At 45.1% G+C, this 14,350-nt stretch overlaps 1 protein-coding gene across 1 annotated transcript; it reads left to right on the plus strand.

Moving 5' to 3' along the window:
- The first annotated feature begins 955 nt into the window (after positions 1-955).
- On the plus strand, positions 956-5,027 carry MANBAL (mannosidase beta like). Its single transcript, XM_083145497.1, has 3 exons — positions 956-1,212; positions 2,028-2,195; positions 4,595-5,027. Exons 2-3 carry the CDS (start codon positions 2,046-2,048, stop codon positions 4,700-4,702), a joined length of 258 nt encoding a protein of 85 aa, XP_083001623.1. The 5' UTR covers positions 956-1,212; positions 2,028-2,045; the 3' UTR covers positions 4,703-5,027.
- Positions 5,028-14,350: the final 9,323 nt, after the last annotated feature.

Below are 14,350 nucleotides of genomic sequence, written 5' to 3' on the forward strand. Positions count from 1 at the left end.
CACAGCCGCTGACACACAGAAGCAGACAGCCAATGACTCACAGTCGCTGACAAGGAGACCGACACTGACAGTTGCTAACACATGGACACTGTCACAGAGATGCTGTCACATGGACGCTGACAGACACTGACATATAGACACACAGACATACACTGAAACACAGAAGCAGACACACTGGCACACAGACAGACGGACAATGACACATGGACACATACTGTATACACTGGACAAACACAAAGATGCTGATGCGCAGATGCTGACACGCAAACACACAGAAGTTTGCATGCATACAGATGCTGACACACTGACACAGATGCTAATACATTGTCAGGCGCTGACACAAAAAAACCCAATCAGTGCTAGAAGTGGCCGTATGACATACCAGCATACTTGGAGCAATGATAAGATATACATAGCCTTTAAAATACAAAGCCTCTCCCCACTGCACACCACTGATACAAAGAATATACCTAACTGATAGAATTGTATTTTCTAAACCGTCATGCTAATGCATTGCATTTATCAAGCACTGACATGTTAAACAAACGCGGAACAGGTTTGTATTAGCACAGTGACACTTACCTACCAGTGCCACACTAGTATCTTGTGTTGTGTCTATGTTAATCTACAAAAGAATATGAATGTGTTAATTACATTTGTATATTTGTTTTTAAATTAATCTAATTTTGAGATTTTAAGAGGAACAAGGGTATATTTACTAAATTGCAGGTTTATAAAAGTGAAGATGTTGCCTATAGCGACAAATCAAATTTTGGTTATTATGTTCTAGAAGGTGTTAGATAAATGATAAGTAGAATCTGATTGGTTGCTATGGGTAACTTCTGCACTTCTAAAAGCCCGCACATTAGTAAATATATCCCTCGGTCTCTTTTTTTAATCCATTCTAGATGAACAATTAGCATGGGGGAGTGGGTGGAGACTTAAGACGAAAGGGGAAGGGGTGGAGTAGGAGAACAGTATGAGCAGCAGCACTCCTGCCCTGTTTATACACTGATCACTGCACTAACAAAGGAAATCATGCACGGACTTTAATTTTGTAAGATTTGACATCACATTGGGATTTTAAAACCTCTTTTGCAGTGTTTTAACCAAAAGGAATGCATAGAAGAAACAAAACTGGAATTTTGAGATTTTAAACAGGAAAAAAGGGACCAGGGAATTCTGTGATTTCAGAGTGGAAACACTGCCCAGGTAACATTACAGTCAAGCTTTTGTGGAATGACATTGAATATTCATGTCATAGGCATTGCGTTGCTAAGGGGTTCTTGTAATTGGATGCTGTTTTACTAGAGCTAATGAGTGAAATTTACTAAGATGTGAAATACACTTCACAGGTCAACCAATCAGAATCTATTTCTTATTGATTTATCACCCTCTAGAAGATAGTAGACAGGATGTGATTGGTTGCCCATAGCAACATGACCTGTGAAGTATATTTAACATCTTAGTAAATTTCACTTAATATGTTTTGTTACATTCCATGTTGTGATAATAAGCGCCGTTTTTCTGGAGATCTGGAGTAGTTTAAACCAGTTGTTCCCAAATTGTGTGCCCTGGCATCCTATTTATTTATGTTCAATATACCAGTACTACTGATGGCTGCCAATCATAAAAGATGTAGACAAACAGAAGTAAATATTGTCCCTTACCACATAATTGAACCTAAGGAGGACATATAAACACAGTTAATTTAATATTTGTTTTTCTCAATTTCTCAACAAGAAACTTTTGGAATAGGGGTGCTATGATAACAATTCTGAAACTCTAGGACGCTGTGATTGAAAAAGTTTGGGAACCACTTTTTTAAACTATAGTTTTATGAATTCTGAAGTAACCAGCGGTCTCACTTTTGACTATTCTTCCCAATATGTAGTTTTGCAGTTCAGTTATTATTACCAGTTATTTATATAGCGCACACATATTCCTCAGTGCATAATATGAATTGCAGATGTCAGTCATTCTGGATAATTTCTCTATAATTGATATCTTTCCTTGCTCTTTTGCAGGTGGGTGTTTATTACACCATGCCAGAGCCTCTAGATCTCTCACCCCCAGACATTCCAGAGCCAACCTTCCTGGAGACCTTACTTCGTTATGGACTCTTCTGTGGAGCAATCTTTCAGCTTATTTGCATTCTGGCTATTATATTTCCCGGGGGGAAATCACAGGACATGGTAAAATATACTGTATGACCTAGTTTCACCTGCTAGGAATTATTCAGGTTATGTGTAGCAACAAAATGTAGTACTATTACTGAGGTGGATTTAGGGGGTGATTCTGGTTGACACGCAAAGCTGCGAAATTTGCAGCTTTGCATGTCATAGATGTGCCGCCCGCATAAACAGCATAAACATCAATTTCGCAGCCTTGCGTGTGGGGACAAAATCATTGGATCGTCACCTACCATCAAATTATTTTGCAAGCGCTCGCAGATCTAAGACACATCTATGTTGTCTTAGATTTGCGGGCTCTCTGTACGGGAAGAGGGCAGCAGCTGGCAATGCCCAGGGTTTTCATGGGCACGCTCATGAAACGCTGGGCATTCCCATGGGCGCGGCCCCTCGCCGCCACCCCACACCCTGCCCGCACTGCTAGGTGCGAACAGGCTGGTGCATAGGCAATTGCCTCACCTGCTCGCAACAAGTGGCTGCACATGCGCATTAAAAGTTAAGGGGATGGGCAGTTGCAAAACACGAAATTATTAGAGCAGCGGTTCTCAAATTGTGGGTCCTGACCCCAAAGTGGGTCCCGACCACCTCATCATGGGGTCACGACTCTATGCTGCTGAACATCAGGCAAATGTGTCTGTGGAGGGGGAACAGGGTATAACTCATTAAGTTAACACTCACTGCTTCCCTCTTCCATCTCACTTTCACCCTTTTCCATCCCCCCATTACCCACTGCCTCCCTGTCACATTAGTGGTCACTTCACTTCACTGAACACACAGGTGGCGGCCATTCAGTAGTTACTTGCTGGGGTCCTGTAATAATTTTTTATTGTCTGACAGGGTCCCAGAGCAAAATGGTTTGAGCACCCCTGGACTAGAGTAAGATCCTTAGCCATCTTAGGGCTCTGGGCAAGATAATAGTTTCGGGAACACCTTCCTCAAACAATACATTGCACTATATTTTTGCTACTGAATGCAGGAGACATTGATAGAGTAACTTGGCGCATGCATAGTCAACCGATAAATGTTCAGTTACATAAAAATCAGCATTGTGTACAAATCTGAAGTGGGTTTAATACCTGTGTCACATTTAAGTTAAACTGACTGACTGCCCACATACAATGGATGAGACCATTTTGTGTGTCCAAACATCAAAGAAAATTCAAGAGACTTTGGGAGTGTTGGCAGGTCCAAGCAATGTCATGACATCATGTGGTAGTCGCACGGATGTTGAATGGTCAGGATATCTTTATGGGCCCCTTGGGACCCACTGGGCCCTACATTGCCTTGTGGAAATCCGCCTAGTAATAATAATAATAATATTCTGGGGTGTAGTTCCTTCCAAAGGCTGAACTGATATTTTTGCAGTTGGTCAATATTGCATTCCATATTAAGGTTTTATATGATTAGTGTTACTGTATTTCAGCAATCGAATACGTGGTTTTGTGCGCAATATGTGCTCAAGCCTTGTAGCTGCGTTTTAAATTTGTGTGGCTCTTTTTTTCTTTAACATATTTGGACACACAAAATGGTTTCATCCACGTATGTGGACAGTCCATTTACTTGAGGTCTAAATCTGCCTGTGCACCTAGGTACATTTGTGCAGGCACTTTTGGTATTAAGAATGACCTAGGACAGTGTGTACAGAACAGTCTTGAAAATTGCAATAATTTGTTTATTAGAAATTAATTATATAGTGCACACATTTTACACAGTGCGTTGCAGAGAATAGTTAGTTAATCACATCAGTCCCTATCCTGGTGTAGCTTACTATCTATAAGAGTGATTCAGTTCTTACACAGGAATGTAGCACACAAGAGCTATTCAATTACTTCCTGCAATAGACACAATGGGTGAAATTTAATAGGATAAGAGATTCAAAAAGTGAGAGATTTGGTAAGAAATCATTTACACTGCAAAACCAGAATTTCACTCTATTTCTCAAAATAATGCCTTGTGTTAGCCGCATTAAGGTGCTCCTATGTGTATTATGTGTCATTATTGGGGAGAAGTGGTATCACACAGCTTCTCCCCCATGTATGAATGCTGGAATGTGAGCTAAATGATAGAGTTCTATATGCCCGTCTACATAAGCATTGCTATCTAAAGACTGCACACATATATGCCGGGCATTGTTGCGCTAACAGTTCCAACACCTGCCTTATTGATTTCCACAGCTGCAGGTGTCTTTGCCCATTCACCACAGTAGGTGGTGTAACTGGCTTCATTGGCTGCTAAGCTGTACAGGATATCTCGTGATAGTATTAAGAAATCAATACAGGTGCCAGTGGGGATATACTAGTGCAAACGGGGAGTTTTTATGTGAAATTCAATATTCATGTGGAATTCCTGTTTACATGTTTGGTAGTTCTCCTAAACATTCATTCTTTACCTTTACTCCCCAGGATTCTGATACTCCTGAAGTAAAAAGCACTGAAGTCTTGCGAAAACCCAAATTGGCAGCTGTGTCAGCTGGAAAAAAGCCAAAGAAGGAGACCAAGAAGAAGAGGTGAAAGGGTAGAAAACACTCCAGCATCACTGATGAAGGCTTTTCCTTCCAGCCTCGCCTATACATGTACTAATGAGACTTGCACAGTTGTGCTGGCCTGGTTGCCATTCTAGCCGTTGTATCTATTGTACATACCAGGCACATCATACTGCGTGGTGAATACTCTTATTTGTTTTATTCACAATTATTGACCAAAAATCCAAGTTGGGATATGCAGCTATTGTATTGTGCTATGCATACTATTACTGTACTCATTCTAGATAATGTATGTACTAAAATCGTTCATGATGTAGTGGCAATAGAAAATAATAAATAAGCCCTGTTGCTGACATCAGCATTTCGACTACTAACCGAAGATATTAAAAGACAATGGTAGGTTGGAATGGCAAGGGTTGACATATGAGATTTCACAATTTTTTACATTTTCTGCACTGTCATATGCTTTACCATACACATGGACCCTGATTAGGCGGAAATCTTGCCTAATAGTTCTCTTGTTCAGACACTGTTACCTGTGTCCTAGGGCTGGTTAAAGGCACTCTGCACCGTAGCATACTTGATGTCAGCTGAAGTTTTGTTTAAGACAATGTGGGGGGAGGAGAGAGACAGCGGACTATAGCGCAATAGCACTATTTCAACTAAGAAAACAAAGAAAACACTGTAGTGAGGTGAATGATTAGCCTGCCAGAAGGGGCCTGGGTTATTACAGCCCTAGTGCAGGACACATCATAGAAAGAGGTTATTAAATTATTGTATTTTCCAGCAGTGGGCAGAGTTTGGAAAAAATGACTGCAGGGTAGCACTTGTGGACTGCAGGGGAACACTTATGGGTGGTTTCCATAATCCCCCCCTGTGTCTGCTCCTACAGATGTAGGCAGCACATGACCACATAGTTTGAAGAATGCAACATCCTATATTAAATACAGTACAACTCTCATCTTTGTAAATGTCCCCCAATGTGTGCACCTGCCATGCTCTCACATTGGTTTATTTGTTTGCCCAGTGCTGTTTCCTCGCCCCTCTTGTGTGTGTTTGTGTTTCTGTACTTTTCTTACTCCACCATGTGTGTGTGTGTGTATGTGTGTGTTTTATACTGTATGTTGTTGTTATTAACCTTTCTTTATTTTGCACCATAAGAGGTTCGTAATGCCCTACATAGTATATGAACAGAAAACGGTGCGATAAAATAAATATGTATCTTTCTCTTCACTTGAAGGAACTTCCAGTTTCCCAGAACATTTTACATTGCTTTTTATTTAAAGAATAAAGTATATTTTTATTATATTAATTTGTTATTACTATCCTGAATATTGCTACTGCTAAATATTTGGAAGACCCCCCACTCCTCAGAAAATCTGTGTTTGCCCCTGGGTTGCGTCTGATGAGTTAAAAATCATCCAAATTTTCATGGTATAGTTGTGACCTATCACAATTAACAAATGAAATGTCTGAACTTTTCATGTTATGCTACAGTATGCTTCATTTGGTATCCTCTTCTCCATGTAGATCATGTCAAAACACTTCAAAAGTACATTTGAATTTCATATCAAGTAAATAAGCTGTCCTGCGTTCTTATTTATTAACAGTAATTCATGTAGCTCACACATATTCAGGCGAGTCGGGGTGGGGGCGCCCCGGTGCCGGGGGGGGGGGGGGGGGGTGGGGTGGTACCTGTGTAAAAAACTTGCGTCCCTGCAGTGCTGGAGCATGCAGGGGTGTCCGTGCCGCCGGGGGAACCTGCGGCGCTGTCATTGTGTATAAACTGGCCGCGGCCGGCGGGGTCCCTGCAGTGAATAGAAAATAACTAGCGCTTCCCGCGCCACCGCGCGCATAGCGTTAGTTATTTTTGGAGGAATCCCATGCAAACACACACAGTTGGATTTCGGCTTCATGGGGCCCTAGGTAAGATACATGTTTGGGGCCCCCAAAAACCCAAACCCCTAAACTAACCTAATTTATTACATGTACCCTAGGGCCAAATGTATTAAGCCTTAACAATTGATAAAGTGGAAAGTGATAAATTTCCAGCCAGTCTGCTCCAACCTGACATGTTACAGGCTGTATTTGAGAACTGGCAGTTAGGAACAGATTGGCTGGTCCTTTATTACTCTTTATCACTCTCCACTTTATCACTGTTAAGGTTTAGTACATTTTGGCCCCTAATACTCTATTTGTAATAATCACTCTAATCCAAACGATAATTTAGATGTTATGAATAAAATATCTTAGTTATGACTCCTTAGATGGAATCATACATGTGTTACAAATCCAGCCAATTCAGTATAGGACGGACATATTAAAAAAATATGCAAATTCACAACAGGAATTTCACCAAGACTATCGCGCAGATTGTGGGACTCTATACTTTAATTAACTCCAAATATAATAACCTGGGATTTCCCATACAGAAGTGGGAACGGCTGGATATGATTTGCACAATAATGTTCCTCTTTTGTGTGACTAGGTCTGGCTAGGAATGTGCATCGTGCACACTCCTCCACAGACATTCCTCCTACATTCACTCCAGTGAATAACTTTCACTTGACTACTGTAACTTCATTAGGTAGATCTGGCCAAATGCCAGAAGGGCCATTGGCCAGATGGGATGGCCACATGTCAGTAAAGCCCCGTACACAATAAATGACTAGGGGCACCACCGATATAGTTACTGTAACTATATTGCTTGTGCCAGGGGCGGATCCAGGATAAAATGACAGGGGGGGCACCATGATAAAAGAGGGTTTAGGTGGGGAAGGGGCAGTGTTAGTGGTGCCAATGTATATGCTAAGAGAGCGGCAGAGAGAGGGTGGGAATGGGATTAAAAATAGGCCCTGGCATTTAAAGTACGCAGGCCCACCATGGCAACAAAAGTGAAGGATGTAGTTGTGCACACGCCGAAGGCGCGCTCTGGAAAAGGGGATGTGGCCACTCAACAGGGGGCATGTCCTTGAGTGTAGTGTACAACACCATATACAACTTCTACACATTATGCAACAAAATACTAGACCCCATTATACTTGCCCCTTACACATGATGCCAAATGGAATGAGCCAAAATTCACATAATGCCACACGGATTGTGTCAAAATTCACATAATGCCACACGGATTGAGCCAAAATTTACATAACACACGGATTGAGCCAAAATTCACATAATGCCACACGGATTGAGCCAAAATTCACATAATACCACATGGATTGTGTCAAAATTCACATAATGCCACATGGATTGTGTCAAAATTCACATAATGCCACACGGATTGAGCTAAAATTCACATAATGCCAAATGGATTGAGCCAAAATTCACATAATGCCACATGGATTGTGTCAAAATTCACATAATGCCACATGGATTGTGTCAAAATTCACATAATGCCACACGGATTGAGCCAAAATTCACATAATGCCAAATGGATTGAGCCAAAATTCACATAATGCCAAATGGATTGTGTCAAAATTCACATAATGCCATATGGATTGTGTCAAAATTCACATAATGCCAAATGGATTGAGCCAAAATTCACATAATGCCTCACGGATTGAGCCAAATTCATAAGATGCCATATGGATTGAGCCAAAATTCACATAATGCCACACGGATTGAGCCAAATTCATAAGATGCCATATTGATTGAGCCAAAATTCACATAATGCCACACGGATTGAGCCAAATTCATAAAATGCCATATGGATTGAGCCAAAATTCACATAATGCCACACAGATTGAGCCAAAATTCACATAATGCCACACGGATTGAGACAAAATTCACATAATGCCACACGGATTGAGCCAGAATTCACATAATGCCACACAGATTAAGACAAAATTCACAATAGGCTTCATAAACAGGGACATTGTCCACCAAAGGCGCGCATTAAACATTTACACCATAATGTCCATTGCACGTTAAGTTACACGGCATGATGTCCATTATGTATTATGCCAAACACCATAATGCCTATTAAAAATTATGCTACATACAGTAAGTGCTACTTATCTACATGCTCATTGCCAATGGTTCCATGCTCATTGCCAGAGGTTCCATGCTCGTTGCCATGTGGGATTACATGCTCATTGCCAACGGGGAATACATGCTCATGGTAAATGGGGGACAGCCGCCGCCAGGCAGAAGTGATAGCTACTGACAGTGGCAGAGCCTGGCTGTATTCCGAGCACTGCAGGTCCCAGCTATTTGAAATAATACCCATTTCACACCAGAAAATGCATTCCCAGGTTGTCCCCTTTTACACCAGCCTAGTCCCTGCATTTTCTGATGTGAGGGGGAGAGAAAACCACCCCTCCCCCCTCCCCCCTTTAACCAGTTATCTCATTTAACCGGCTATATCTTCGGAACTAACTGACCCATTTACATGAGACAAGTATCATATTGAATAACTTTTGAGTGGGCTTTGAATGATTTTGGTCCAGTGAAACTGGAATGTTTGGTTCCAGAGTAATCTGCCCTCAAAGAACATGAATAGCCATGAAATTACATTTCAAAAACACGCTATATCTCTGGAACCGATTGACCGATATGGACCATCCTGTTATCATATTGAAGGCACAGCGATTTGGAATTGAATAACATCAATCACAAGCTCCTGTGATGCCAGGGGGGGAACTGGCAGCTGTCAGAACCGGTGGGGGTCGGAATTGACAGGTCGCATATTATCCTATGGGGAAAAAATGTTACAGCTTTGCCAGGCGATATCTCCGGTTCCCGGGGGGCTAGAGACATGGGGCTGGGCTCGTTGGAAAGCTCTGGTCCTCATCTACAAAATGAATGGCAGGGGGGGCACGTGCCCGGGTGCCCCCCCCCCTGAATCCACCACTGGCTTGTGCTGTTGGTCAAATGTAATTCAGTGTACACACTGACCGACATCAGGTCGTTGGCTATATAGCCAATGTTGACCTGCATGTTCAGAAGACGGGGGGTCATTAACAATGTATGGGCGCATCATCGGAAGATAATGATATCCTGCTACTTTTTCCTTCGCTATCCATTTGCAAGGTGATTGACAGGAAGTAGAGGACTGGGATTGGTAATCTGCTGTTTAGTTAGATTGTTAAGAAAAATGCTAGGCGTGAAGTCAGCTTCAGCATTGGCTGATTTTATCGCAGCTGCTGAGTAGATCTCTGGCTACTCTGAACTTGCCATGAGTGGTGACCAGTGATAAAAATAATTTGATGATGAGAGTCTTACGGAGGGCTGCAAAGTCTTTTCGGGTTGCAGTTTAAATCCCGGCGGTCGGGATCCCGGCGTTCAGAATCCCGACGCTGGAATCCCGACCACCGAAATCCCGACACTTTCTCCCTCCGTGGGTGTCCACGACACCCCTGGAGGGAGAATAAATTAGCGTGCTGAGCGTAGCAAGGCACCGGGCCCGCTGCGTGGCGAGTGCAGTGAGCCCGCAAGGGGGGGCGATCCACGTCCCCCCTTGTTGGGATTTCGGCGTCAGGATTTTGAACGCCGGGATCCCGACCGCCGGGATTTCATACTGACTCCGTCTTTTCTAGCTGTACACATGGAATTTCACTATAGTGGGGCAGGATCGACCTGATCGCTGGCCGCTGCACATTTGTGGCCATTTGATCAGGTCTGAATGGGCCCTTGTATGCGAGGCGCATTGTAACCCTGTGTGTTTGCTGGTGCAGTGTGGTGTAACCCTGTGTGTGTGTGCTTCTGCAAGGTGGTGTAACCCCGTTATGTGCTGTTGCAGTGCTGTGTAACACTGTGTTCAGCTGCAGTGCAGGGAAGGGAAGAAGAAATGATGATGAGTAGGGCTGATGAGGGGATCAGCCATGGTATATATATATATATATATAAAAGGCTAACTAATCCTCACCTCTGCCAATGACCACTAAAGGCCACATGATGGACCAAATTACTAATTTAACAGAAAGTGAAAGCAGTTTTTGCAGGGGCACTAATCAATTTCAAACCTACTGAATATGGAGAAGGTGGAGACAGAGAATGGAGGTAGGAGCAAACAGAGGGCAGTATTCAATGTAAAATATCGCAGTGTGCAGCGAATCCTGTTTAGGATTCGCTGCACACTCGCTGTGTTCCGGAGGGCTGTCTGCCACTCACTCTCCCTGTATTCAATGTCGGTGGGGCGAGTTGCCCCTAGCGGCGAATCTTAACCCCTGCAGTGGACGCTCGTCCGCTGCAGGGAGCCGTGGGATGGTGGCAGGCAGGGAGATGGAAGTCTCCCTGCCTGCCCCAGAACGTATGTGGGGGGGAGGTGGACTCCCCGGGACCCAGGCAGCACAAGCTGCCCCTTTCCCCCCCAGAGCCAGCAGGGGACCGGGTATAGTCACTGCTCCCGATCATACATATGTGATGATCGGGTGCAGTGACTATATGAATATCTAATGAGCGGCTCGGCTCCCGGCCCTCTGCTGGCTGGTCTGTGTAAAAAAATAAAAAAGATTTTTTTTATATATATATTCATCTGCTAGAAGCACATGAATAAAAATAGCATGCCCCTTCACAGAATAAAATTCCTGATTTTTTTACACCAAAATTAAAACAAAAAAACTTTTATTTTAATAGTTCACATTCCACTTCTCCATGAAAAGATGGAGAATTGCTACACGCAGAGACACTCAGAAAGACGGCGAGAAGTACACATTGAATAGGGTTGTTCGCTTTTTGAGAGCAAAAGTATCCGTCCAACGCGAGAAAAGCACAAACTTGCCATAAAACACGGCAAATTTTTCTCATTGAATACTGCCCAGAGACTGGCAGTGGGAGTGGGGTGGAAAGTTTGTGGGCTAAAGTAGAAGCAGAAGCTGTAATTTTGACAGGCTTTTAACTAATAATGTGCATACAGTAAGTGGCTGTAGTGTGGTGTAACATGTATAAGGGTACTACTGTTTAGGGTAATGTTAATAATGAACACTACTGTGCAGCGTGATCTGCTGCGTATTTGTGCTGCTTGCTTGCCACCTAGGGCCTGATTCAGAGCTCAAGGAAAAAAACAAGCAAAACAGCGCAGAGTCATGAATAATGGACAAGTATTTAATATTCACACTTAAAATAATAGTGATAAATGTAAACAAAAAGAATAAAAAGCAAAATATGAGACAATTACAATAAAGTAAATACATAAAAAAACTTTGGCACCCTGGGGTGCCTCAGAACACTTGCAGGGGTGCCCTTGCTTGGTGTTCCAGGACCAATTAAAAATTATTTATTGTCAATGTAATAGGCAAAACTAGTGCTGGTGGCTCCCAATCATAAAATATGTGGACAAACATAAGAAAATCCTGTCACTCACCATATAACTGACCCTAAGGACGACAAAAACACAATTTAAAGAGAAATACCAACACTGTCCTCTAGGCGCTGTTCAAAAGGAGTTTTTCCCTCAAATTCATAGGATAAATACCCCCAAAAAAGAGAGAAAAATGGAAAACCACAATAGTGTAATACTGTTTTGATAAGTTGTTTCAATCATAAATCAGTACACTTCAATCCTTATTGGACATAAGGGGGACTCGTACCCTTTAAGTTGGTCTAATTTTTTAGGGTAGACTTAAATCGCTTGTATGGGGGCGGTCAAATCACCGTTTGATTCCTACGATGTTCACTCTTCACAATTTACTTCATTTAAGAGTAACGTAATGCCAGCAGTAAAAATGGAGTGGATTAAACATCCCCATAAGTGTGTTACACTGGGAGCATGTGACTCGGTGACCAATAGGGGCATAGGCTAGGCTAAAGGGCTGATGCTTAATAGGGCAGGAAGAGGAGGGATCTACCTCTTCTGCCTGATGAATTTGGGGTGAGTGGACGTGCTCTCCCGGGGTTAACATTTACAGTAGCTTTGATTAGGCCCTTGCTGTTGCGCTGCAACTCCCTACCTGCGAGCTTAGGCTGCCTGGTTATGGTCCCCTCACCCAGACCGCGGCGATCCGCCCGCGCGCCCGCCCGCTTCATCGATGGTGACGGAGACGGCGCCGTGGGTGCCCCCGACATGGTCCCCCCTCCTGATGTTCACCTTCAGCCGCCTGCGCCAGGCCTAGTGCCAGCGGCGGCGCGGCCTGCAACACGGGCGGCGGCCAGACGGTCTGCAGTGACGTCACGCGGCCGCACCGCGTCATCACGGGGTGCCCGGAGAGGACGCGCTCCGTGTGCTGTTACAAGCGGCAGGACGGCGGGGCGCGCTGCTGCCTCTGACAGGGATGGAAGGCCTCCTCGCCGCGGGGCTCCCGCATATAGGGCGCGGGGGCCTCCGGCGCATGTGAGGGATCCAGACTCCCGAAGGCAGACGGGAAGGGGCAGGGGGTCGCGCTCGGAGCCTCAAAGCCCGGCTCAGGGGGGGCTTGATCGTTTAGCTGACAGGGTGGCCGGGCAGACAATGAGGAGGCAGAGGGTGTCTGAGCCCCAGGCCCCCCTGCAGGCCTATGCTCCCAGCGGGGATTGGGATATGGACCCCGGGGAGCAGGGGGATGAGGAATGGGTGGATTTGGTAAGGAGGACTGTGGGCAGGGGTTCAGGGCCCTCTAGGCGCAGAGGTAGGTCTGGGCCTAATTCTGGCACAGGCCGTGGCCCTGTGGCCCGGGCTCCCGCTCCGGCCTTTGATCCTTCCTTTCTTTCCGCTGCCCTCTCCTCTGTTGCCAGCGCCTTAGCGCCCTTGGCGGATAGTATGCCCCAGGAGAATGAGGGTCCTGTCCAAAGGGGACGTAGGGCTTCCGGCTCCCAAGGGGGGCCCATCCCAGGCTGCTCCAGGTTTATGCGGGCTTTCCGCGACATGGGATCTGCGGTGGCGGAGATGGAGGAAGGTACCAATCCCGCTATAGCATCTGGAAGACGGGGGGGGGGGGGTCCCGAGGGCGTGCCTAGAGGTCCACTAGACTAAGAGTTCCCGAGTACGAGGAGTGGGCCGAACCGCTGGAGGAGGATGACGAAGCTGATGTCGCAGATGGCGATCTGGATGACGTCGATGATGACGATGACACTTGGGCGGCCCAGCCGGAGAGGCCAGGTGAGGACTCTTTGGAGTATGATGAAGGGTCTGACGGGGGTTCCTCCACCAGGGGTTCCCATGGAACCCACACTTCCACTTCCTCTTCCTCTTCTGTGGGCGGGTCTGACATTGGCAGTGCGGCAAAGGCCTGCAAGCGCACGGCTAAATATGCTAAAAAAGAAGCAGGCAGACGCGCTAGTCAGGTCAAGAGACGGAAGGTGGCTGCCATGTCGCGCAGGGAGAGGAAGAGGCGTAATTTGCCTGGTGTGGTCCATTGCGACTACACCGCTGTGTTGCGGGGGCTGCGTGAGAGTTGCAGGCAGAAGATAGTGAAAGGTGATTATGTTGATGTGTTCAGCCTGACCGAGGACACCAAGAAGGCCTTTAAGGCCGCCAAGGAGAAGGGTGGCATAGGATCGGAGGCATACCGGTCCTATGACAACTGGTTAGCGGGATTCTGCGTATTCGCAGCCTGCTACTTGGAAGATAGGCCGGACGAACACATCAACGTCATACGCTATATACATATGATACACGAAATGCAGCGGAAATATGGGGGTACTGCATGGCGTACTTATGATGACCAGTTCCGGCGCAAACAGGATTGTTTGCACATACTGGATTTGGGCTGTAAGGACGTGGAGGTTTGGATGGAGGTGGCTCGCGTGCATTTGGACA

This window comes from Crinia signifera, chromosome 6 (genome assembly GCF_055691185.1).
Source record: "Crinia signifera chromosome 6, ASM5569118v1, whole genome shotgun sequence".
NCBI lineage: Eukaryota > Metazoa > Chordata > Amphibia > Anura > Myobatrachidae > Crinia > Crinia signifera.

What these genes read in the sequence shown, in the direction of transcription:
- MANBAL (XM_083145497.1), top strand. Translation starts at nt 2,046, where the DNA reads ATGCCAGAGCCTCTAGATCTCTCACCCCCAGACATTCCAGAGCCAACC. An exon ending in GGGGGAAATCACAGGACATG is followed by an intron (nt 2,196 to 4,594) that starts GTAAAATATACT and finishes TTTACTCCCCAG; the next exon opens with GATTCTGATACTCCTGAAGT.